Here is a 27,024-nt window from a genome sequence, read left to right as displayed (position 1 = left end):
AGATGAAGCCAATGAGTCGAATCAATGAAGTAATAAAATAACTTCTGTTTTGTTCCGTAACAAAACAAACATGCAGTCTTCATGCTACATTACACTCACGCCGCCATCTGTTCCAAAGTCAAAAGCCATTAACACACTACATAGAGTGTACAAAATACATCTATTGAAAAGATTGAACCCTTTGAGGAATATGGCCATGCTGTTCTACATTCCATGGCTCATAATCGTGTTCCATATGCCACATTTTCACATGCCCATTACACATGGGAATGTTATTGCAAGGTTCCAAAAAAATCTTTATTATGAAGCTGTTCTCATACACACAAACATTTCCTCACTATATAAACCTACTTTGCTCCATTTCTTGTGAACAATTTGATGAACTTTCATTGAATAAGTGTAGACATTCGGAAGTTATTTTTACCAAACTACAAAAGGAACATCCATCCATCCATCCATTATCTGAACCCGCTTATCCTGAACAGGGTCGCAGGGGGGCTGGAGCCTATCCCAGCATACATTGGGCGAAAGGCAGGAATACACCCTGGACAGGTCGCCAGTCCATCGCAGAGCACACACACCATTCACTCACACACTCATACCTATGGGCAATTTAGACTCACAAAAGGAACATGCTTCGTGTATTTCTTCAGAAAGCATATTTAGCCCTTTCCACTTTGCCCCTCCAAAGGGCAATTCCACCTATAAAAGTGTCAATATCTGCATCACATTTAACATTTGGTTAACCAGACTGCCATTAGACCAATTATCCAGTACAATTACAGGTTTATGAATAGCAAGTCCAATCCTGTAATTTGGACATTCTGTCTGCACATCTGTATATTCATTCTGCTATGCGAACGCATACCTTCTTGGAATGGTTAGGAAACCCTGTGCAGGAAGCTTACATTGTTTTTAGTTTGGTACTGAAATTACCTAGCAATGTTCGACATTCGCTTAGGCATAGTCCTGGCAGAAATTTTGGTTTCTCAAAAATGGCTGAACGGATAACAAAATAAACATTAGTCGGAAAACAGTTGTTGCTTCATAACCAGTTGGGATATTTGGTTGCATTAATATGTCTGTACCAAATAATTTGCTAAATAAACATATTTATAAAATGAGGAATAAAACGGTAGTTTTATTAACTTAGCATTCAGCTAGCAAGGAAGCTACCTACAGTAGCAAACTACAGCTAACCACAAGCAAACACGCGACAATATGCTTTTATTGTTTGAGTCTGTGAGTGTGGCGAGTGGGAGGCTGGAGGTTTATTGCCCTGTTTGCTAATAAGAGGTTGATAAGCATTTAAACTACTGTTCTCAGTAGCAGAGTTTTTAACAATCTGGTGTCACCATTTTCCGGTTTTACTACATCTCAGTTCATATTATTGCAGAAATATGAAAACAACAATAATTTGGGATGTTGACGATTGAACCACAGAGGGGCAAAATTGATATGCTTGTGTTTCCGTGGTTGTCTAAGATACAGGGCAGTTCAAAGGGGCCTCAAAAGTGCCTCAGTCAGATGCACCAGCTCCCACACAAAGGAGAGAATAAGTGGCTCCTCTGGCTATTTCCAGTAAAACAAAACTAGCTTGTTCTCTCTAGTGTAATTATATTTCAAGGACCTCTTCAGATGTGACAGAATTGGATTTCTTCATGACATGTTATGCCTTGGCTACTTGCTACAAAGACGAGCATTCTTGCTAAATAAAATTCCTGTGTTTTAACTAAAGTCTGTTCTCTACAAAACATCTCATGGGAGTATATATCTTAAAATTAAGAGTGATACTGTATATGTTTTCTAGTGATGTAATTCCTAATTCATGCATCATTCGGTCTTTTGTAAATTCTTACATTTAATTAGCAAAACTAATTTTCTTCTGAACTGTAAAGCTGTTTATGGTTTTAATACTCACACCATGATCTCTTGTGTTTTGTGAAATTACTCCTTTGATTTGGACAGGCTGGATGGCCCTTCATTTCCACACTTGAACGCTGAGAAGGTTCAGGGGGAATATAGAATTGACACACAGCTGTGCCTTACAGTTTGTTGCATCCAAGCAGGGAGCCAAAAAGACAGATAAAGTATAATTTGGCAGAGTGTTGAAAAGACTGCTTAAATTGAAATGGCATTAAGTTATGTAACCGCTCGTGCTGTGGTATTTACAGCAACATGTCAAGGTGTCTAGCTGCAATTACGTGAGAAATCTGAAAATCCAGTCCAGTTATATTATTATTTCAATGACAATGTTCATCTTATTGTCCTTAAAGGGATAGTTAACTTTCTGTTTTATTCAAATATGATTTCTGTTTCAGGTTTTATGTGCAATGTTAAATATTTTAGATACTTTTTTATGAGGTCCTGCTGGCTATTGAAGGGCAGGTAATGGGCATTTGGATGTTTGTGGTCTAGACAAGGAAATATACCTCAAGCAACATCTAAGCAGCTTCTTCATCAATATTATGCCTCTAGAGGTTGTGCTTATGTTTTTTCCAAAGTATTAATTTTATGTTCAGTATTATTTTCAGTTTAAACAATTTGCTATGGCCATTTTCATCAAGACACATTTATGGAAGGTATTATAAATATTAGGATATTTTGCATATACTACTTGGACCATTTTTAAATCAAGGCTGTAGTTCTCTACAGTAGGATTATGCAGCAGGATTGATATGAACTGTAAACTCTTATACCTGACTCCAAGGTTTATGCAAGACATACTTTCCTAATCAGTATTGATGGAATTGAAAATTATTTATATGACTCTATTGCTGCTATCATTGCAGTTAATGGTGCTTTTAATGAATTAATTATTATAAGTGAAGGGATTTTTATGTCAGGTCACTCATGACAGATTCATAATATGACAGATAATTATTCCAGTGAACTAAAAGAATCAGACCATCAGAGTTTAAAACAATTTAACGGGTTTATTGATCTATTTTTAGCAATTATGTTTTAATGTTTTCATCATGTTTATACATTATATTTTATTGAGCAGACTTTTTATCCAAAGTGACATGTTATTGGGTATTTACTATACTTATTTTTATACTTACTAAGTCTTCTGCTGCTGTTGTTATGTTCCTGTGTTCTGTCCTGTGTTATTTTATCATTGTTTATTATCATTATTCTTGTAATTTATTATTTTTCATATTCATGTCTGTTCTGTTTATATTCATTAGTCTTTGCACTCGTCTTCCCCTGTGATGTCTGAGTCTGAATGTTTACTAGCCCAGTCACTCCCTTGTCTGCGTGCCCCACTATTCGGGTGTTTACGGTAGTTCCGGGGTTCAAACTTACTTCCAATCTTACATTCCTTACTTCCTGCTTTCTCTCCATTTCACGTTTGTACATAGCACTAATATACTAATCCTAACTAACATAGAATTTGTACAGTACTAATTATAATAACACACTAATATGTTTATCAAACTAACAAACTAACATTCACTAGTTTTGGGTATTTGTAATTTAAATCACTTAACTAACTTACTAACGCATCTCCAGTTTCAATTCTGTTCTGTAACTCCGCCTCCCTATTCTATGACTGATTACTTGCTTAGTAGTCGCACCTGTCTCTCCGTACCTCTGCAGCTCCTGATTCTCTGCAATTGTCTACTCCCTAGTCTGTATTACATGTGTGTCTTTGTGAATCCAGTCCCTGTTTTCATTTTCCCATGGTCATTGTGCTATTACCCTTTCATGTGTCTCACCTGATGTTTATTTGTTAGACCGCCCTCACTCCCCCGCCTAGTTTGTCTCATTCCCCTGTGTATTTATACCTGTCCTTTTCAGTTGCACGCTGCTAGTTCATCTTATCCTGTTTTTGAGTCCTGAGCCCTTCATTCCTTCCCCCTGTTCTAGCCCCCTTATTCCCGAGTCTTGTTTGTTTTCCCGTGCCTTGTTTGTTGGTCCTCGCCGTGTTTCTGTTTGGATTTCCTGTTCTGACCCCTGCCTGCTTCCCTGGATTCTTCTTTCGTTGTTGTGGATATCTGTACCTCTGCCTTGTTGGACTGACCCCCTGGTTTTTGACCTTGGCCTGTTTTGTGACTACGCTCTGTCTGCCCCTTCACCTGCTAGTAAACTTGCCATTTTCCACACCCCTGTGTCTGCTTTTGGTTCCTCTGTTCCCCCCGGCGTAACAGCTGTAGCCTATCTCTCTCAAGGCCTTTCTGCCTGCAGAACTGCTCACTGAATGTTTTTTGTTTTTCGCGCCATTCTGAATAAACTCTAGAGACTGTTGTGCATGAAAATCCCAGGAGATCATCAGTTACATAAATACTCAAACCAGCCTGTCTGGCACCAACAGTCATGCCACAGTCGCAAATCACTGAGATCACATTTTTCACCATTCTGATGGTTGACATGAACATTAACTGAAGCTCCTGACCTGTATCGGCATGATTTTATGCATTGCACTGCTGCCACATGGTACAAAAGGTAGATAGGCCAAATCTGTAAGTAGCAAGGACATCAGGAACTACAGTACGGAAACAAATATGTCATAATATATTATCCTAGATTAAGGTAGGAAAATACAAGGGACTAAAGATAGATAGGTGAAAACCAAGTGATGATAGATTAGGGGATGGCTGCAAAGGAGTTCAGGTAGAGTGTGGAGAGAATCCTTTTTTAGACGTGGCAGAAAATGGGCAGGGAGTGAGCAGTCATGGGGATGGGGAGTTGCTTCCACCACTGAGGAGCTAGGGCGGGGAAGCTCCGCAGTCAAAACAAGCGAGAGCCATTTACGTGGCAGGATTAGCAGGTTGGCCTGTGCCAGCAGAGCGGAGTGGTCGAGCTAATGTGTAGGGCTGAATTATGTCCTGTTGGTAGGGATGGGCTGCCTTGTTGGCTGCAGCATAGGCCAGAGTCAAAACTGGTTGCCAGTGGAGTGACTTTAGCAGGGGTGTGACATTTAAAAACTTCAAAAGGTTGAAGACGAGTCAGGCCACTGCATTCTGGATGAGCTGTTGCAGCTGGATGGCATTGGCTGGCAGACTTGCAAGTAGGGAGTTGCAATAATCTAGTTGGGAGATTACCATTGCCTGGATGAGTAGCTGTGTGTGGTTTGCGGTCAGGTATCTCCTGATTTTATACAGAAAGAATCTGCAGGACTGTGATGCTGCTGCAACTTGCTCTTTGAAGTCCACCTGGTTATCCAGGACAACCCCGAGGTTTCTAGCAGAGCTGGAGGCAGATAATTACTTCCATCAAAGGTGACTGAGAGTTCTTGTAGTAGGGACGCTCTGGGAGGGATGAAGAGCAGCTCATTGAGGTTGAGCTTCAGGTGATGCCTGGTCATCAATACTGAGATGTCGGCCAGGCAGGCAGGTATTTCATCATTAATCTTTGTGGCAGAGGGAGGCAAAGAGAGAAAGTTGAGTACCATCAGCATAACAGTGATATGAGAAGCTATGTGATGAAATTACTGAACCAAGAGATTTTGTGTCAAGGGAAAACAGAGTCTCCAGAACAGAGCCCTGTAGGACTCCTGTCAGAAGCAGAGATGGACCCCCTCCAGGTGACTTGGTAGCACCTATCTGCTAGATAGGATGCAAGGCAAGAGAGAGCAGTCCCAGAAATGCCCGTCTTAGCCAGGGTGGAAATCAGCAGTTGGTGGTTGACCGTGTGAAATACTGAAGACAGGTCAAGGAGGATCAGGACAGAAGTGCCTCCGTCACAGCCAGGAGAGCAGTCTCTGTCGAGTGCCCAGATCAGAAGCCAAACTGGTGAGGGTTGAGCAGATTGTGCTGTTTGAGAAAATAATAGTTTGTTCCAGAGCTTTGGACGGGAAGGAAAGTAGTGATACTAGTCAATAGTGCCTGATGTAAGGATGGTTTCTTAAGGTGGGGGGTAACCGGTAAACCGGTAAAAGTCAGTTGATATGTTCTCATCGTCCATTGACTCTCCATGGGCTTGTGAAAAGCGTGTTTTTCCGCTTCAAACCCATGAGGACCACTTTGGTATAAATATGTTTTTTTTGCAAATTCTGGGGGAACTCTGTCATCAAATCACTCTGTGAGAGACTAGGTCACAGCAGTGATTCAAACTAATACTGATTTGCCCGCAAAATGTTTCAATATTGTCCAAATGACACCAATAACTTAACTTAGATGAAGAAAAAACACCTATGTGTCTACATTTTCATGTTGGAATAATACTTTGTATTATTACTATATTATTACCATTAACTTACATTGAAACCGTAAGGCTAAAACACCTATAGTGGAGCCAACCACACTGGTGCTAGTAAGCAACGACTCTCAACAAGACCAGGGAATGAACTTCAAAAATTATGAAATTAAGAAATATTAAGAAATATCCCCCCATATGGCTAAAGTATAATGTAAAGTAAAAAGTTCTGAATGGCCAGCACCAGATGAAATAAATTGTAGTGGAATGTAGTGGGGCGGCATGGCTCAGGCAGTAAGAGCAGTCGTCTGGCAGTCAGAGGGTTGCCAGTTCGATCCCCTGCCCGGGCTGTGTCGAAGTGTCCCTGAGCAAGACACCTAACCCCCAAAATGCTCCTGACGAGCTGGTCGGCGCCTTGCATGGCAGCCAATCGCTGTCGGTGTGTGAGTGTGTGTATGAATGGGTGAATGAGAAGCATCAATTGTACAACTGTAGGAACCACAACTCCCACAATCCCACAGGACAATTCCACGACGTCCACCCCGCATGAAGTCTAGCTTGGTTCAGCCAATCCCGTAATGGCGGGAGCAATAAACTTTCCCGTATAAGAGCAAGACATGTTCTCGGGATCCCTCTCTTCCTTTTCTTGTTCATTCCCTTCTTCGACGCACCCTTTTTGGCCATTCGCTTCAGCTCATCTGCTCCGAGACTCGGACAGAGGCTGAATGCTGCACAGCGCACTACCAGGCCTACGGACACACCTAGTTACCTCACGGTAACTTCGTGGCCTATAGCAAGTGGAAACTGTTGTACGCGGAACACTACATCAGTTTACCCCTGCAAAGCTCACCAACGAATGACAGCAACAAACTTTTCCACCCAGAAAAGGGACCAGCGAACATCATTCCAGCAACCGAGTGGACCAGACGACAACACGCGGCTAAGACGGGAACACCCCAGCCTGCGCATCTCTCCAGTACATTCACATTACCATCGCCGCGTCTACAAGGACAGCACGTCTTTTGGATCCAGCAATGCGTATGGACTCAGTAAGACAACAAACATTCAGGCATAGCCAGTGTTTAGTTTAGTCTTAAATGTGTTTTTGTGAATCTGTGTTTTCATATTTGCCGTCTTATCATTGGAATGTATTTTGTTAGCTATATATATATATATATATATATATATATATATGTACGTGGATTGATTTGGCGTCGTTTGCGCATATATAGAGTAAGCTACACAAGTAGTCTTCTCACAGCTAACAATAACTAACACATCCACTTTACTTTCCTTTGTTCAAGCAACACGCGCGCTTGCATGTGCGCACACACACACTTACCCTACTAATTTACCCTACTAACTTCCCGTTAGCTTATCTGTTTGTTTCATAAATATATTTTATTAAACCCGGTGTCTGTTTTGGCGTCACATAGACATGAGAGCCAAGTTAAAGCAGTCTTTCGAAGAACTTCCAACCTTCAGGCTATCGGTATATTTAATCATTAATATTGGTTATTTTAATTATTCATTTAAATACTACATTTGTGGTTAGATATTTCTGATAACAGTAATTGTATGAGACTGATTACTTTTTGCAGCTATACTGCTACATAACATTATTTGGCGCCCCGGTTTCGTAGAGAGTAAAATCACTACATTATTTGGCGGCCCGTGCGAGGACCCTACATAATTTGGTGCCCTGTGCGAAGGACCCTACACAGCGCTTTGGATATAAATGCCAACCATTTACCATTTGGAATCTGGAATTGTCAGTACCTCGGTGGCCATTTTGTCACATTCTTTAACAGCATAGAAAGCAACAGACAGTGACCCCATGCATTCCCAGAAACAATCTCTCATCTTCTCTTTTTGCTCTCAGGTTGTCATTTAGGTACTCTGAGAGGGATCCATAGTGCCAGTTATAAGCATAGCTGAGAGGGAGCCATAGTGTCAGTTATATTTTCAGTGGTCACAGGCTCTGTAGTCTCCTGGATATATACAAATTTTACTCCCCCCCCTAACTCCTGAATCTTATTGGACTGAAGTAAAAAAGCTTTACCAGAGTTCAGAATTGGCAACTCTGGCTTTACTCAGTGATGTTTGCCTGCTAACTCAGTAATCCTGCTTTGTGATACAGGCCCCTGGTTTAATTTCCTTTACTTTCATAGAGTCACTCAGATGGTTTGGACATTAGCATCTTAAGTATCGCCCCTTTTCTTTACATAAGCTTTAAAATGACATACCCAAAATAAAATGGCCTTCTCCTTGTGGTCTGCTCAGATGAAGTACGAGTACCATAATCATAATAATAACAAATACCCAACCCCCCATCAACATGTCAAACATATTCCACAATTAATAATATGCTAGCTATTATTCAAAAGCAGGCTTGCCCCTTATTTATAATGATCACTTTTATCAAATGTCACATTGATGAAAATTATCTCTATTGTGGATCCAAATGTGTTTACACTGTCTTCCTCAGAAATATTCACTCAAGAATACTCAAGAAGCTAGAGTGACCAGAGAGAGATTCATTGGAAGTCCCCCAAAGAAAGTCCTATTTAGACGTAGGCATTACAAATTTGTTGTAAAATGTAAATTTCTTGGCCATAAAATCTCAAGAACAGTTTTTGCTAAAGCTTAAGAGTCTCAGCCTGTGTATTGAAAATGTTACACTGTCCTTACGCAGGCGAAGAATGCTGTGTTGTTTTAACAAACTATACACCATTGTAAATGTAATGTAATTTGCTAAAATGTTTCTCAGTAGTTACTTCAATACCAAACACTAGCTCTTCTTGTTCCAGAGAGCCCATACAAAACGTACATCACAGCATTCCTATGTACAAGTACATGTACAAGTATTCAACAGCAAAACAGACAACAATGATAATTCCTCCATGGAAATTCTAAGTAAACAATGGACATTCTATTCAACGTTTCTCCGAGTTATCACATAAAGCAATGGTATTTTAAAATTTAAAGAACCGTGAGTTTTAACGGTTTCAAACGGTATATCCTGTTAAGATAGTGATTGAAAATTCCACTGTTAAAAAAAAAACACACCAGCCCTGCCCTTAAATGTTAAATATGACACATGACAAAGCTCCACCTGGACTCTTTCTTGTCACACATCTTATAATAGATGTTTTCATGAGTAATGTTGCATTAGACATACGTGCAGTGCCCTCCATAATGTTTGGGACAAAGACCCATTATGATTTGATTTGCCTGTGAGAAGGAACTGCCCATGATCCAAAGCATACCATTTGTGAAACACGGTGAAAATGGTCAAATCTTGAGTGGCCAAGTCAATCACCCGATCTGAACCCAATTGAGCATGCCTTTTATATGCTAAAGGGAAAACTTAAGTCCCAGAAACAATCATGAGCTAAAGATGGCTCCAATACTGGCCTGGCAGAGCATCACAAGAGAAGACACCCAGCAAGTGGTGATGTCCATATATCACAGACTTCCAGCAGTCATTGTATGCAAAGGATATACAACAAAATACTAAACATGACAACTTTCATTTACATAATATTGCTGTGTCCCAGACATTACACTGCCCTGAAATGGGGGGACTATGTATAAACACTCTTGTATGGGTGCAATCAAAATGTATAGCAATGCCCTTTATTAAAATCTGGCAATGTCCACTTTAAACACATGCTATTTCTTTACAGAGGCAAAATATAAATGATGGGTCTTGGTCCCGAACATTATGGAGGGCACTGTATATCACAGGGTTACCATGGAAACATAATCTGGGACAAAGAATTGCTGAATTATATTAACAAGTGTTCACAGTTGGAGTCAGCTCATTACAATTAAATATGTGATTGTAATTTAATTGCAATGTAATGGATTGATTTTTTATTCTTTCCTTTGCCTGAGAAATTTGGAAGTAAACATATTCTTATATAAACAGATGTGGGTTTTTATATGGAAACTGCACCATAGCCCGTTTGATCAGTTTGACATCTGGCTGAGATGGCTGAGTATGATCTGAAATGTGAGAGATGTTTTGGACATTTATAATTTTACACGCAAGATTACCATAACACTCTGTCACACAAATAAATGTCACAGTGCCCCCTGCTGTCATGTTTTGATATTGTCCACCCACAGCCAAATATAAATTATATATATATATATATATATATATATATTTAAAAAAAGTTTATACTGTGTTAATGCTAAAATGTATGTCCATGTTTATATATATATATATATATATATATATATATATAGTTACAATATATCATTACACAATACAAAATGATGGATTGGGTGTCATTATAGTTAGTCCTCAAGGTAAATATTTATGCATAGATCTGGCAAAGCAAAAAATATGTCTGCCATTTTTAGGTTCTGTGAAAAGTCTGCGTTCCATCATTTACATTATTTACCAGTAGTTCTGCGATCCACTAAACATAAGGTTTTGATAAAGCGGAGATTTCACAATGCAACAAATACGACTATGTGAAACCATTGCCTTTGGAATTTTGAAATGGAAATGCAATAAGTATTTGTGGTCTCACAATTCTGGCTCTTGAGTTCAGGAAGGCGCCATTCAGACCATACTTACCGCATAGCTTCAGCTCTTTTTTGATTGTGCCAGAAAACCACCAGCTATTTATGTAATTCATGGAAGCATTGCTGTTGTGTTGTTGAACACCACCACTTATTCTGAACTTCTGTAGTCAAAATATTGCTTTAGTTTTTTTTAAATGGCTGCATTTACTCTATGGACCTGAATATGAAGATTTGGAAAGAAGAAAAAAGACATTGCACATGCTGCTTTTAAACTAAAAATGTCTGCAATTGCAGCAGTAAGTGGGTACGACAGGCAATATCATTAACTGCACTCATGCACTGTATGTAGACGAGGACATATTAATATCTTACATGATACTAAGATTATCAGTAAAAGATACTGTGGTAATGCCTTATTTAAATTCCTTCTCTTAATCCTCATATTATGTAATGATTTTGAGCGCTTTTATGTTAGTGCTGGTTGGTGCCTTGCATGGCAGCCAATTTCCCTTGGAATGTTAGTGTCTGTGTGAATGGGTGAATGACAAGACAAAATCAATTGTACAGTGTTTGGATAAAGGCACTATATAAATGCCGACCATTTACCACTTGCAAGTCTCAAAGTAGACTCTTCAAAAACATGGAGGTCTTATCATTTTATTCACTTGTTTAACGGAACAGACCCATATACATTATGATGTTGCTTAATTCTTGGCTAAAATACTTTTTCTGAAAATACATCAAATGCATAACTCATTATGCAAAAAACTGCCCAAAAAAGTGTTGCCTAACCATGCACAAGTTTTTTATATATTTGAATTTTATATTCGGCTATAGTAATTATATTTCACATCACAAAGGCACATTTTTATCAGCTATACAATTACAAAGAAATATTCCAACACAATAAGTTCTATAAGAAAATAGACAAGAGTGGAGAGTTAACAACAAGAAACAAAATATTATTTTTCAAATACTTTGATATGAACAATTTAACATTTGCTATGCATAAATCTGTGATACAATTTATAGAAGTCACCAGAATTATTTTTCAATAAGACAAACTTAAAACTCATACCGGTTATCTTATCTAATACAATTTCATAACATACAGGAACAAGAGGGACCATTTTAATCTGTACAGAAAATATACTGATACAAACCACCTTATTCATCACATCCATAAAAAATGTACCATACAATCTGCATCTATGGTGTTATGATCTGCATATGAACGTACCAAATGTACACAATCTGTGGCCAGTATCTTGCATTTTAGTCATTTTTGTTATCCGGAGTTTCTTCCTCAGCCTGCAGTAATGTAGTCAGATCACAAGGTGATAAGCATTCCATCTGAAAGGAAGGGGGAAAAAAAACTTGAACACTACATCTCAATCGCTTAAACATAAAATAAAAATCGCTCAGCCTATTTCCATCGACAGATTTAAAACCTAACTTCATGCATACTGTACATTGATGCTGCAGGACAAATTTGGAGAAAATACTGATGTACCATGTCCCCTAATCACAAAATATCTATCACAAAGGATTTGTGACTGGCCTTGAGAAAACATGCTCTTGACAAATGATTACATGATGTAGTTGTTTCTAAACAGTGGACAATGTTTTCACATAATATGACTGACTTTTCATATTCTATCTATTTACTTTCATTGACTTAACATAAAACTAAGACTACATCTTGGATTTACTCCCTTCCCCCTCGACACTTGCTATCTAATTGATTTGGAGGTTGTTATGATGTGGGTCGCATCACTTTTGTTAACTTATGTACTGTATTTATGGTGGTGTGTTACATAGTTTTGTGTTTTAACAATGTGCAAATAGACAAACATGCAATGCAATTTAATGATCCTCATATTTTCAGAAAAGGGTATTATTTGTGTTCCTTCAACCCTCTCAAAAACAAACAGTAACCAAGCATTCTCTGTGCAGGCCCCCAAATGATGGAATTATCTACCAGTGATTTAGAGCATCAAATCCCTTTAAAAAAAAAATATTATTATGAATATTATTATCATCATCTTCATTTGCTTGCCTGAGAATCAGGTGTAGCAGGAGCTGCAGTAGAGCTGCCGGTTTCGCAGTCTGACTTCAGCTCCGGTTCCAGCTCCAGACTCTGGTCTCCGGAGGTCAGACTTGCAGTCGAAGCACTGGAAGAAGGCAGAGGGAAGCATTGAGTGCGGTTCCCCAACAATCCCCAACCACCTCAGGAAGCAGGAAGAGACCCAGAGTGTCCCCAAGCCACCGCACCAGCCCATGTGAGATTAACTCGACAGAGAGAGCCCATAGTGGACACCAAACCTAGCAAGGGCCCATTCCCACATTTATACAGAGGTATAGAGTTTGAGAGTTGACACCAGCTACGGTAGAACCTGCAACCCAAGGACTACATTACGCTTGAGCCAGTGATGAAGCTTGGAGGTTTGTGGAGGGAGGAGTCTCTGATGAAGGAAGATGCTTTGGCTAGGATTGAGCGGTACAGATCAAACGCAACACAGGAAGACTAGGGAAACTGCCTGGAATGTTCTAACCAGGTTTACTCAGTTTCAAGGTTTCTTGTCATTTTTACTAGGCTCCTCTTTCTTTTTTAGCAGATCTCTTAGGCTACGATCTGCTTTCCTTGCCTATGGAGCAGCTTGGAATTGAACCCCTCCCACCCACCCCCCCAAGATAATGGTGTTCAAATAGTATTCTGCAAAAAAGATGGATATCTACCATTTACAGTACGCTCGCTTATGGTATGTGAAATGAGTTATAAACCCCCTGGGATACTCCAGTCCTGGAATTTTGGCAAGCAGGTGTCATGGAATGATGTTTGGCTTAATGTTTCCCTAGCTTCACAAAGTCCTGATCACCAGCTAACACATTTTCAAATGTGCCATAAATAAAAAAATATATCACCCAATGTAGGAGGTTTGCAATGCATCTCTCTTCTGATTCTCTAGGTGGTTTCTGTTTGGAAGGTACCCCAGGTACATTTATGCACATGTTTTGGACATGTGTTACAACATGACACTGACATTCTGTTTTGTAATTGCTGTTCTAAGGCAAATAAAATATGAATCACAAAAAAAATAAATCTTATAACAAAAATAGCTTACTTCTATAGAAAATAGAATACAGCCATTTTGAAAAATGCATTTTAAATGACATTTTAATTTAATCTAAAAATAATCTGCAGTTTTTTGGGTTTGCTGGTCCAAACTGTTTGTTTCCTTAAGCCGATTGTTTGGCCTGTGTCTCTGACTGTTTATTGCTCAGCCTCATAATGGCTTCCACTGTAGGTTTTATAGCAAATCTTCATGTGTTGCGTCAATTCGGCATTCCCGTCGGAGTGTTAGTAAGGAAGCACAGGCGGGCAGGCGGTCTGGTCTTCCCAAGATGAGCCGGGCCCTGTCTTCTCCTCCTGAGGACAGCGGCCCCGCCCCTCACCTTAAAACAACTCAAATGAAAACAAAGCCCCAGGGACTCGATGAACATGGCCACGCCCTTTCCCAGAGGGGTGCCGCAGAGGTTGCATGTCCTCCTGCCGCTGACTGACCTGGATTACAAAATGGAGGGCAAATGACTGTGGGCATACTGCAGCTCCGCTCACCCATTGAAAACTACAAGAGAGAGAGGAGGTCAAGCCGTGGAGAGGAGGTCAAGCCGTGACAGTAAATTTAAAAAAACCAAGTTCCAGGATAGCGAAAAATTCCATTTCAAGTTCAGTCACTTCTACTGAAAATCAAACAATTGAAATGAGGCTAAATTTCAGACTGTCACCTTTAATTTGAACGCATTAACATCCATATCGAGTGATCCGTGTCGGAATTTTTTATACAGCCCCTTCATTTTATGAGACCAAAAGTAATTGGACAGTTGGGTTCTTAGCTGTTTCTGATCAGCCAGGTGTATTTAATCAAATCCTTAGACCAGGTATAAGAAAGCTTTTAGTATCTAGTCTTGAATCTAGGCTTCTGATAGCCTTTGGAGTCTGGTATTGGCATTTGTCAACATGAGGACAACAGTTGTGCCAAGGAAAGTCTGAGAAATAACACAAAAAAAAGGCACAGGTCAAACAATAGATTGCCAAAACAAACTGTTTGGAACACCGGTATCGGCATTGAATACACCTGACTAATCAACTGTCCAATTATTTTTGGTTCCCTAAAGGTCCCTTATCATTCTCGGATTACACAGATACTGTATTATGCATTCTCTTATCAAGATCAACTCTATTAATGACAATGATAAATAAGCGGAATTGTGGCACATACAGTATATTTTCATACTGAGGGTGTCTTGTCACCTGGTAAGTCCACCCACAGGTGCTTGGAGGATAATATGCTAATTAAAATAAAATAAACTCCCACACACTGTGTATCTTAGCAAGCTTTGCTTGTTTACAGGGATGGCTGTGTAATATAATGGCTAGAGACCTGGGCTTGTAACTCCAATGTTGTGGGTTTGATTCTCAGATGCAGCACTGCGAGAACAGTACGTAATCTGTAATTGCTTCAATAAAAATATCAAGATGGATTGTGTGTAATCTGTGTGTTACTCTGGATAAGAGTGTCTGTTACATGCTTTACACAGAAATAGAGTGAAAGTGGAGCTACATTTTTGTTCTTCAAGGATCAAATTTCCCTGAAAGTACAGTACAGTACAGTGTTCTCTTGTTACAAATGACTACGTTTTAATACCAGAAAAGGTACAAATTAGTTATATATTGCTGGCTAGGTGGACAATTCTATGCTGCTACAGTATAGGTTACCACCCCAGGCACAAGCATTTATACCTTTTAAGCACTTTTCGTAAATTAATTCTGAGTGGTGTACTTTATTGGCACATTGAAAACAAAAATGTGGTGCAGTGTATTTGATTGCATTATGTACGTAAATGTAATTATGGAAGTGCAGAGGGCACATCCGAAGCAGCATCTCATTGGACATTACCTGCGGCGCCGCTGTGAGTGGGGGCGGGGTCCAGGATCAGGGGAAGACTCCTCGTTAAGGGCGGTTGGCGGGGTCGGGGAGGTGGGGGAGGGCTGGGACCATGGGCTCTGCCTCAGAGAACCCAGGGAAGAGGAGGTAGGCAGGGTGGAGGAGATAGAACGGGTGTAGCCGTGGGAGGAGGTGGAGCTGGAGACTGCGGATTGAGGACGGCTACCGCCAGAGGAGGAGGGGGCGGGGCTCGGTGGCCATGGAGACTGTCTCCAGGAGCGAGCGGTGTTCAGGTTATCCAGAGACTCATACCTGCGAGAGAGAGTGCGGAATTGCATCATTGTCAAGAAGCATTCCAAGGAACCAAGTGTTTTCACACTCAGGTTTTACACAATGTGAATCTCGAGACCCGCACAACGAAACCTGACTCATGCTCACGAACCCGAAACATAATAAGCCCAACGGAAGTTGTTTAGCCAGCAGCCATAACACCATGCACTTTTCACCTGCTGAATGGCTGAAGCTAAACAAGTGTGGGCTTGGTCAGTACATGGAAGGGAGACCTCTTAGGAAAACAAAATTGCTGCTGGAGGTGGTATTGGTTGGCCAGTAGAGGAGATCTTCCTTCTGGTCATATAAACGCCAATACCCCAATGCCCAATTGCAGCGATGGGGACACTGTGCTGTAGGAGATGGCGTCTTTCAGATGAGACAATAAACCAAGGTCCTGACTCACTGTGGTCATTAAATATCCCATGGCACTCTGCAAAGAGTAGAGGGTTCCCTGGTGTACTGGCTAAATTCCATACCGAGCTCACTCAACCTGCCACCAAATCATCCCCTGATTTATTTGGCTGTCTGCTATTAAAAAGCTATTTTCTCCCTCTCCACCTTAGCTGTTGTTCGGTGAGCATTCAGGCGCAAAACGGAAAAAAGGTGGGTGTTACACATTGGTGTTGGTTGACATTTACAAGCACTCTCTAAATGCAAGGAATTATTACTATCATTATTAATTGATCAATCAACCCCTCCATTTTCATTACATTACCTTTCCCACTTCCCCCTAAACATACCCCAGTAAATATCCTGCAGATTACTCAGACTTTTTAAGGAACTGACTGTATATTTTTACCAATATTCAGAAGTATTTCAATTAAATTATACATTTCATTGTCTCAGGGATCTGCCGGAGTGTTTCCAAATGTAACCAGCACCCAAATTCAATTAAATATGTATTTGATCTAGGTTTATTATTACTATAACTGCCAGTAATACTACTGCTGCTGCTGCTACAACTACAAGGGCTGTCACCAGTGGGGTGAAAGGTGGTGACGATTCTAGGGGCACACAGCTTAGGGGCCCCACAGCTAGAGAGGGCAGCGGAATTCCAGTATGATGGGGGGCCCAGAGCAATATTCCTGTCTATTCCCCTGACTACTACTACCATTACAGCTGCTACTACTCTTACCCCTACTCCAAGTGCATTGGCTAAGGTACATGATTGGGACCCGGAAGGTTGGTGGTTCAAGGCACGTTGTAGCCACAATAAGATCCCTTGGGCCCTTATGTATGGCCGTTAACCCCGCATTGTTCCAAGTGGGATAGTCCCCTGCTTAGTCTAATGAACTGTAAGTTGCTTTGGATACATGTGTTTCTTGAAATTATTTAATTATTGGGTGCTGACCTCCTCATGCCCCCACCCAGGTGAATGGGCTCTTTGTAGATGTTGGTGCTCCGCTGGCGTATCCAGCTGGTGTCAGTCAGGAGCTGAGTCTTCTTCTTCATCTCCTCCAGGATCTGCAGCCGATCTTGCTCCACTTGAGACACAGGCCTATTCTTCTTCTTCTTCTTCTTCTTCTGGGCCTCCTGGCTTGCAGGGGCGGTCGGCTCACTCGCACCACTGCTACCCGCTACTGCCACCAAGAGAGTCAATACACCAAGATCTGTAGGGCTGCAGAGTCCGCAGCTTTCTTAATGGAAACCTCTGGCATTCAGATCATTCTTACTTCATTTACTTATCAGCCTATGAGTAAATAAATTCAAGCAATACATTTTATCTTGAGCTTTAGTTTTTATTTTATTTACTGCGAAAGTAGGGGCTTATCCAGTCTTGAATTTTCCTGGGCGCCGCCATATTTGCAAGTCCGCAAAGCTTCTAGGGAGCATGACGTCACATATTTGCTCGCCGTTGCTTGTCAATTTTCAGCAAGACAGATACTGTATGTAAAAATCTACCAAAGTCTATCATAAAATGGCACTTATTTTACCTTACCAGTTTGAGTCTGAATATTCTTCAAGCAAAGAAATTGAGTCAGAGGTAATACTTCAGAAAGTGAATTAAACGTGACTCAGAATTATGTGATTCTAGCTAGCAGAACATGACTTTTTATACACTGAAATCCCATTGTATTCAGTATATACAGTGGTGTGAAAAAGTGTTTGCCCCCTTCCTGATTTCTTATTTTTTTTGCATGTTTGTCACACTTAAATGTTTCAGATCATCAAACAAATTTAAATATTAGTCAAAGACAACACAAGTAAACACAAAATGCAGTTTTTAAATGAAGGTTTTTATTATTAAGGGAGAAAAAAAATCCAAACCTACATGGCCCTGTGTGAAAAAGTGATTGCCCCCCCTGTTAAAACATAACTGTGGTTTATCAAACCTGAGTTCAATTTCTCTAGCCACATAGGACCTGCCTGACAAAGTGAAGTAGACCAAATGATCCCCAAAAGCTAGACATCATGCCGAGATCTAAAGAAATTCAGGAACAAATGAGAAAGAAAGTAATTGAGATCTATCAGTCTGGAAAAGGTTATAAAGCCATTTCCAAAGCTATGGGACTCCAGCGAACCACAGTGTGAGCTATTATCCACAAATGGCGAAAACATGGAACAGTGGTGAACCTTCCCAGGAGTGGCCGGCCGACCAAAATTACCCCAAGAGCGCAGCGACAACTCATCCAAAAGACCCCACAACAACATCCAAAGAACTGCAGGCCTCACTTGCCTCAGTTAAGGTCAGTGTTCATGACTCCACCATAAGAAAGAGACTGGGCAAAAATGGCCTGCATGGCAGAGTTCCAAGACGAAGACCACTGCTGAGGAAAAAGAACATTAAGGCTCGTCTCAATTTTGCCAGAAAACATCTTGATGATCCCCAAGACTTTTGAGAAAATACTCTGTGGTCTGACGAGACAAAAGTTGAACTTTTTGGAAGGTGTGTGTCCCATTACATCTGGCATGAAAGTAACACCGCATTTCAGAAAAAGAACATCATACCAACAGTAAAATATGGTGGTGGTAGTGTGATGGTCTGGGGCTGTTTTGCTGCTTCAGGACATGGAAGACTTGCTGTGATAAATGGAACCATGAATTCTGCTGTCTACCAAAAAATCCTGAAGGAGAATGTCCGGCCATCTGTTTGTGACCTCAAGCTGAAAACTTGGGTTCTGCAGCAGGACAATGATCCAAAACACACCAGCAAGTCCACTGAATGGCTGAAGAAAAACAAAATGAAGACTTTGGAGTGGCCTAGTCAAAGTCCTGACTTGAATCCTATTAAGATGCTGTGGCATGACCTTAAAAAGGCGGTTCATGCTCGAAAACCCTCCAATGTGGCTGAATTACAACAATTCTGCAAAGATGAGTGGGCCAAAATTCCTCCACAGCGCTGTAAGAGACTCATTGCAAGTTATCGCAAACGCTTGATTGCAGTTGTTGCTGCTAAGGGTGGCCCAACCAGTTATTAGGTTTAGGGGGCAATCACTTTTTCACACAGGGCCATTAATAATAACCTTCATTTAAAAACTGCATTTTGTGTTTACTTGTATTGTCTTTGACTAATATTTAAATTTGCTTGATGATCTGAAACATTTAAGTATGACAAACATGCAAAAAAAATAAGAAATCAGGAAGGGGGCAAACACTTTTTCACACCACTGTAACTATGTATTTAAACCATGAAAAACATACATTGAATCCAGACTTCAACGTTACATAGTTTGCTTATATTTAGCTTTTGCCTCTATTTATATAGGAAGTATCGTTCCCAATACATCCGCTTTACCTCCCTTTTAAAAAGCAACGGTGGGCAACCATGTGATGTCATGCTCCCTAGATGCTTTGCGGACTTGCAAACATGGTGGTGCCCAGGAAAGAAGCCCCTACTCTCACTGTAAATAAAATGAAAACTAATGCTCAATAAATTATTTTATTGCTTGGAATTATTTATTCGTAATCTGATAAGTAAATAAATCGGAATTATATGAATATGTTTTCCTTTAAGGTCTTGGTAACAAGGTGTGCGGTGTGTAGACAGATATAAGATCCTGCTAAATACCTAAATGTAATGTAATGTACAGTATGCAGTAGACTGTTTAGCCAAACAATTAATACATTTACACACATGCTGAAACACACCAAATGGCAGCAAGGCATTGTGACCCTCCAGGACAGGAGCTTTAGACACCAATGAAAATGAGAAAGATGTACCTGTTTCAGCCAGTTAAAACTAATACAAATAAAATAAATAAGCAGACTAACCTCTAACCTCTGGTTTGTCTACGTCATCAAGATCAGGAGTAGATTTAGATTTTCCTCTGAAAACCACAAACAAAACTGAATTAACATAAATTTCAGATTCAGTCACAAAACTGTGGACAGTGGTGAAACTGTTTGAGACATCAACAGCGTCTTCACTATCTTTGAACAAATGAAACAGGGCTTGAGTGTTTCTGTTTGTTGGGTTGGTATTAATTGAAATTAACACAATCTGTTAAATTATTAACTTTATGGCAGAGAATGTACCTTTTTTTTTAGGTTATTTCCAAAACATCAGTACCTAGACAGAAGGATTTCTGAGATTCTGTATTTCCAAACATTTGTAATTTTCAGAATGGTATTGCTGTACTCACCTGTCTGAGAGTGAAATCTCAGCCTGGATATTGGCAAACCCGTCCCCCCTCCTGAATTAAAGCAGCAGGGAAAGGCACACAATATCAGAAATTTGGTTAACCTGAATGGAGGGAAGCTGGTCAAACTGGCCATGAAGCTGGCCTAGCTAGGTATGAACTGGTCAACCAGCTAGTGCTAGTAGCATGTCTGAGCTGGTCTGAACTGGTCAACCATACCAGCAGTTTCAAAACCTCGCTTGAGCTGTTTTTTTGCAGAAAGGGTTCGATTATGTTTTATATAATAAATATCAGGGAAATATATCAAATGTAGATCGTTTAGCTTATTCAAACTCAATAAGTGGACAGTGGAACATAGAGGCCCACTATCTATGCACAGCACTTATTGAGTTCAGGTCTCGCCAGTTTTGGTCTGAACTGTCTTCCTCACCAGTGGTCCTGTTTCTGGTCACTTTCTTGCTCTCTGGGACATGTGTCTGGAGCTTGCTGGCACATCTTTCTCTCCTCCTCTTCCTCCAGTCTGGGCTCTTGCCCTACAACTTCACAATTCCTCTGCAATCCCAATTCCTCCCCCTCGCCGTTTCTCTCCACCTCTTCCTTGGACGGCTCTGCCCTTTGCGATGGCATCTCTTCCAGCTCATCGCCATCCTCCAGCCGACTGGGTTCCTCAAAGGGAGGTGGTGTGGCTTGGCTCAGGGGAGATGTGGGGGAGACTGGGCTGAGGCTTCTGTTGTCTACCCCCAAGTGGTTCTAGGGTTGGGTTAAAATCGAGTCACTATCCACTTAATAAATAGTTAATAGCAGACATTTTTACATTATTTGACCTCAGCTAGTCTTTACAATACAATATAGCATAATGGTATTTACCTGAGTTATGAGCGGCAGTGGCCAACCTGACTAACTAACTAAGTGGACAGTGGTTTGCAAATGTCTGGGCACCCCCATGTTACAATAAATCTTCAAGGGAACTGACCCAACCTCTAAACTGTACAAAGCTAAATATGAAATTTTGCCTGCAAGTGTTAGTCTATTTATTGCAGTTCTAAAATAACTAAAATGAACAGGGCACTTGAAAAAGTTTGGGCACCATGTCAGGTAGTACTTTGAAAAACCTAATTTGACACTTCCGAATCCAAATAACATTCATTTCAACTGTTGTCTTGGGATTTCCCCCCACTCTTTCCCTACTCGTCCTTGCACTGTGAACCCCCCCTCCCACACACAGACACGTACATTTCTCAACACTCTTGCCTGGGGACTATAATACCCATTCCAAAACCTTCATCTGTCCTTCATGAAATAGTAATTATGCATTAAAATCAGAACAATATTATGTTTAACTTTCTACTATGTGACTGACAGGTGAGCTTATGTTCACTTAGAGATTAATTGTGACATACACTTAGATTTTTGCATACAACTGGTTATGCAACTCATAAAGCACAATAATACACGAATACATACAGTTGATATCCGTAAAAAGTCATAAAAAACATAAAAGCCAAGATGCTGCCATATTCAGAAGTATCCTTGCCATAACTGCCTGCTTTGAGGATGATGATGATGATTATTATTATTATTTTAACATATAGATGCAACATAAAACATGTTCTAAAATTCTGTTGTGTACCTCAAAACATCTACTGACAACGGTTAGATAGAACCCGTTATTCTAAGCTCTCATAATGCTGGCCTTTCTTTAGCTGGTGTCAGGGGCCCTGGGGTGGTCACCAGCATACCTCTGCATGGTTTCCAGAACCTTCTTTCACAGCATCCTGTTGTGCTCGACGCCACTCCTCCTCCAGCTTTTGCTGATCACGTTTGTATTTTTCCTGTGCGGAGATAAAGCTGTTACAGTCTCAGTCGGAAGAATATGGGTCAGTTTGTATGGAGCTGAGTACAGCCAGGTTTCATTTGAGAACAGGGAGGGCTGGTGTTAGATACTGTACTGAAGTGGGAGCTTGGTTACATGCTGCCGATGCTACATAGCTATTCACGTTTTCTGAAATGGCCTTCCCCAACCAAGACTACACATAGTGTGATTAACAGCAAACCTTCTTCTGTCTATGCTTGTCAAAAATAATTAAGATAAGCTTGACCTAAATTGGCTGTAGTGCAGAAATTTAAGAACATTTTCTCCAAATATTAGACTCCAGACTTGCTTGAAGGCATAAGTCTGGTCCAACATATAGAGGTATAGAGATTCACAATAAGTTATTTATTTACTTAGCAAAATATTTGCAGGAGCCAGATAGACTAAAGGAAAAATGCACTGTGTGTACAGTAGTTCCATATGTTGTTACTTATCTTTGTCGCAGTCTTAGGGGCTGTAGCTTGTCAAGCATGGTTCTATAATACACACATTGTGTTGTGTGCTTTTGTATATTTGTCTACAGATACAGTAGTAAAAGCACATTTTTGTGTAAAGTTTTACTTTAAGAACCTTGCTAAAGTATTCAACTGAATCCCTCCTAGGATGCAAACCTTAGACATTTGGTTCCCAGACATTCACACCAGCATTTTTCATTTTTTCATTTCATTTTTTGCCTCACAAGAGTTACCAACACTAGAAAAGCTAAGTATTAATTGCATCCAGCCAGTTAGAAAATTAGGGCATTTAAGCCAGTGGGGAATTTATGAGAGCTAATCAGTATGCATACTTGGCCCGCGGAAACTGTGCTTGAGAACTCTGATCCAGCATTATAAATAGACCCGAGTTTAAAAACGTGTACTGATGAGGACCAGTCAACCAGATAAAACAATCAGAATTGTGACAAGTCTAGCATGACCACATTTGAGCCTCTAACGACTGCAAACATATCTCCATGATACCTGCAGGAGACGCTCCTGCTCCTGCTGCCATTTCTCCTGACGTTTGCGCTCCTCCTGCGGGTCCCAGGAGTGGCGGGTGGAGGAGGTGGTGATAGTGGGGATGCGTAGCTGAAGGAGAGAAAACATAGAGAAAGTAACATCATTTCACACAGCCTCTTCATTGCTGGTGTGCTAATGGGCTATCACACCAGCTTCAGAGCGTGCCAAATGCCAAATGCCAAAGAACCTCCCACATAGGTCATGTTTAAGGATTTATATATATATATATATATATATATATATATATATATATATATATATATATATATATATATATATATTTGTTCCCACACCAGCTTTCCAAATGATCTCTTTTTCAGCGATTGTCTGATGATGCTCTGGTCCTTTATGCATCATATATTGTTGATTAGGGATAGTATTGTAGCAATAGTACTACATGCAGTTATCTTTGATTGTGTATAAATCAGCTGGTATATAAAAGTTTTAAAAAGTTATCAACTGACACAATTGTTTTGGAACACTTTCTTTAGATATTTTGTCCAGCGTGAGCTATTGATTTTTAGAATGTCTGCCAATGGCTGTTGTTCTCTCTAAGATACAACAAGCCAAATTTTGAGCCCAGAGTTAAAGACTAGATGCTTCCAACTTATTGTTATGGAAACAGTGATAAGAACAATCCAGACCTGGGTCAAATATGTCATTGTTTTACATTCAAATACTTTTCTATGCTTTACTGAGCTTATCTGGTGTATTGAAAACTATGAAATACCTTCTGGTCCTCTTGGTTGGTTCAATTGCACGAGGAGAGATCAATCAAGCACAGAAAAATATTTGAATCCAAACAAATTCTTATGTATGACTTAGATCTGAAACCATCCAAATTAGGGACTTCAGTGGCTCCTGAAATTAATGGCTGATATGTTTTCCACCTACTGAAAGTAGCTTTGCCATGTAGTGATTCTATGACTGTATTTAGCCAATCAATGATCAACATTATGGTTGGCCTCGGCTCTTGGTTCCTCTTTGGATCAGTGATCATAACTGAAAGCAGGGAAAAAATATAGTTTCCAGAACTACATGGTGTGGTTCTGTTGGTAATGGAAACAGGACCTAGTTATAGAACAGTACACCATCAGAAAACCATAATTTCTATGTTATCTTTATTTTTTAATGCAGCTGTCTTGTCATGTCCATTCTAACAACTAGGCCTATCTAGCTGTGGAATTATGGAAGTATTACTTACATCTGATATTGCAGTCTCAGAGCCTCCTACAAAAGAGAGAGTTATCAGTCCAGTTTTTACATGGTAGCATACATCAACTGTTTGATAAAGTGTTGGATGAGTCAGAACACAGCAGACATGAGTCCATGCAGGTTACACTTCCAGCAACAGTAGCACTTAAAAAATAAAATAAATAAATTGAGTCAAGCACAGCTTGAGATCAAACATTTAGCAGCAGACCCACAGCAGATAATGTTGTCCAAGTTAAAATCCAAATAATTTCAAGTTTTATCTGCAAATAAGTCTAGGACAGTAAGCTGTATGGGCAGCTGACACCCCCAGTGGGTATATCATGCAGTGACTGATGATGTTCAGCACTTGGTCGCTCTGGATAAGAGCGTCTGCCAAATGCCATTAATGTAATGTAATGTAATGTTGGTAATGGAAGTGAATGGATTTAATAATTGAACATCCTTGAACTTGCTGTGTGAAGGAGTAGCATTCAATATTGAAATGGGCTGAACTGTGCATCTACAGTGGTACAATGTACGTGTGGGGTTGATTGGTGGGGGTGAGGAGGTCAATATCACTCAGGAAAAATAATGATAAAATAAAATAAAAATGGTGTTCTATCTATTCCTTGACCTGGTAGTTGCCAACTATAATTTATTGAAGGAAAACTTATTTAATTAATTTGATTGCTCCAAGATGAAACTGATAATTGCAAGCTTATTAAAAGGAGCCATTTATTTTATTTATTTGACCCATATATACAACATGATTTTGGGAAGTAAGACATTAGAAGCCTTCTCTAAACAATACTTTTGAAATGAAAGAATAAAAATGAATACTGTACACTGTTACATTTGAAACCAAGACTAATATGTTAAGTCTATAAAGTACTGTTTACAGTACCTATTTCGGGAGTTTGATATCTGAAGGCTTTTATAAACCATACTTTTAAGTATGGATGAATACTGTAAACAGTTCCATGCAAGACCAAGACTAATCTGTGTTTACAGTACTACCTGCATCCACATAAATATATATAGGTATACATTCTTTATTTGGTCTCTAGTGACTTTCTAAGACCATAATGTTATTGAAGTGGCCACCTTGTGCCATCTTTCTATCCAGCAGAAGCTAACAAACACCCTTTATGCATGGTAATTAGACTCTCAGCATGTGAAGCAAAGATTGAAAATTAAAAATGTGCTATGATTGATATGCAGTATATTAGAAGGGGGGAAAAGTAATTGAATGGTAATGGGTCATTCATCCAGACCAATAGTACACACAGTAACACCAAAACCATGATTTGCACATCATGCAGAGCGGAACAGATGCACTGTATATAACCTACAGACCTTACATCACACTTCATTTGAATTCATTTTTAAAAAATCCAAGCCTGAAGTGAAGATGAGAAAACAGGGCGCACAGAAACAAAATCATACATCGGTTTCTCTTCGTCAAACTACGGTCTAATTATCACGTTCAAGAAACAACGATTTTGAATCACAGGAAAACACACTGCACACATGGCTTCATTTACCACAAAGGTAGACCAATGAACTGACTGCGAACCCAGGTGAGCCTGATGGAAAAACAGATGCATTACGATGATAAGCTACATGACAGGGCAGCGAAGCGCAAATCCTTGAACCAAGTACTTAATCTACAAAGCTATGGCTATGGTACTGTCTGAACACTGTGAAGTAGTATCCTCCCTTATTACTACTTATAGACTGTCATATATTGCTTTCATCTGTCCTTGCTCCATATGAAAAACAGAAGAAATGAGGAAGGACATGACTTCAGAGAGTCAGGCACCACCAGTATATGTAAACAATAGTATGACGGTCTAGTTTTACCTTGCTGTTCAAAAAACTCTGATCTCCTTTTTAAGTTTTTCAAAGAAAGGGGTTCTGGTGCTACACAAGAAATGAAAGCAGGGAAAAAAAGGCAATAGGAGAATAAGAGTGAAATACACAGGTTGACATTCCACAGACAGGAATATGGAAACGTTGGATACATTAGAAAGCAGAAATTTCTTCCATATTTCCCAAAACATTAGAGTTAATGCTAACTACCATACAATAAATCAAGGAGAGACCCTAAGAGACGTTACAATATTTGGGTTCTACAGGCAAGAAAAACATAAATTCTCAATTCCCACTCGTGTTAAGACAGACAAGCCCAGACAACGGTTCCTTACCTTTGCTTTCACTAGATTCAGGACGGAATCCACCATTCATGCCTTTAGATTCCACATCCTGTAAAAAGCAACACTGCATCCTATTCACTTCTGAAAGCAGACTATATGCTGCATTTTACGTTAAAATCCTTAAAACACAAGCCATTCCACTGATTAACTGAATTATGTAACACTTTTTATTGTTTTTATTCACGCATGTACAATGTT

At 39.9% G+C, this 27,024-nt stretch overlaps 1 protein-coding gene across 1 annotated transcript in view; it reads right to left on the bottom strand.

Annotated features, from left to right (window-relative positions):
- Positions 1–1,947: 1,947 nt before the first annotated feature.
- LOC133123487 (LIM domain only protein 7-like) overlaps positions 1,948–27,024 on the bottom strand; it is a 53,987-nt gene continuing 28,910 nt past the window's right edge. Inside the window, exons 14-26 of the mRNA XM_061233956.1 lie at positions 26,818–26,875; positions 26,474–26,533; positions 24,621–24,643; positions 23,378–23,485; positions 22,285–22,377; positions 20,976–21,295; positions 20,549–20,599; positions 20,178–20,233; positions 17,317–17,545; positions 15,645–15,944; positions 12,743–12,857; positions 5,215–5,356; positions 1,948–2,000 (exon numbers count right to left, since the gene is read on the bottom strand). Of these exons, the coding sequence (XP_061089940.1) occupies positions 1,948–2,000; positions 5,215–5,356; positions 12,743–12,857; positions 15,645–15,944; positions 17,317–17,545; positions 20,178–20,233; positions 20,549–20,599; positions 20,976–21,295; positions 22,285–22,377; positions 23,378–23,485; positions 24,621–24,643; positions 26,474–26,533; positions 26,818–26,875 (1,608 nt within the window). The remainder of the gene's footprint in view (positions 2,001–5,214; positions 5,357–12,742; positions 12,858–15,644; positions 15,945–17,316; positions 17,546–20,177; positions 20,234–20,548; positions 20,600–20,975; positions 21,296–22,284; positions 22,378–23,377; positions 23,486–24,620; positions 24,644–26,473; positions 26,534–26,817; positions 26,876–27,024) is intronic.

This window comes from Conger conger, chromosome 3 (assembly GCF_963514075.1).
Source record: "Conger conger chromosome 3, fConCon1.1, whole genome shotgun sequence".
Taxonomy (NCBI): domain Eukaryota; kingdom Metazoa; phylum Chordata; class Actinopteri; order Anguilliformes; family Congridae; genus Conger; species Conger conger.
The sequence above is the reverse complement of the archived record's forward strand: the minus strand, read 5'-3'. Positions and strand labels throughout refer to the sequence as shown.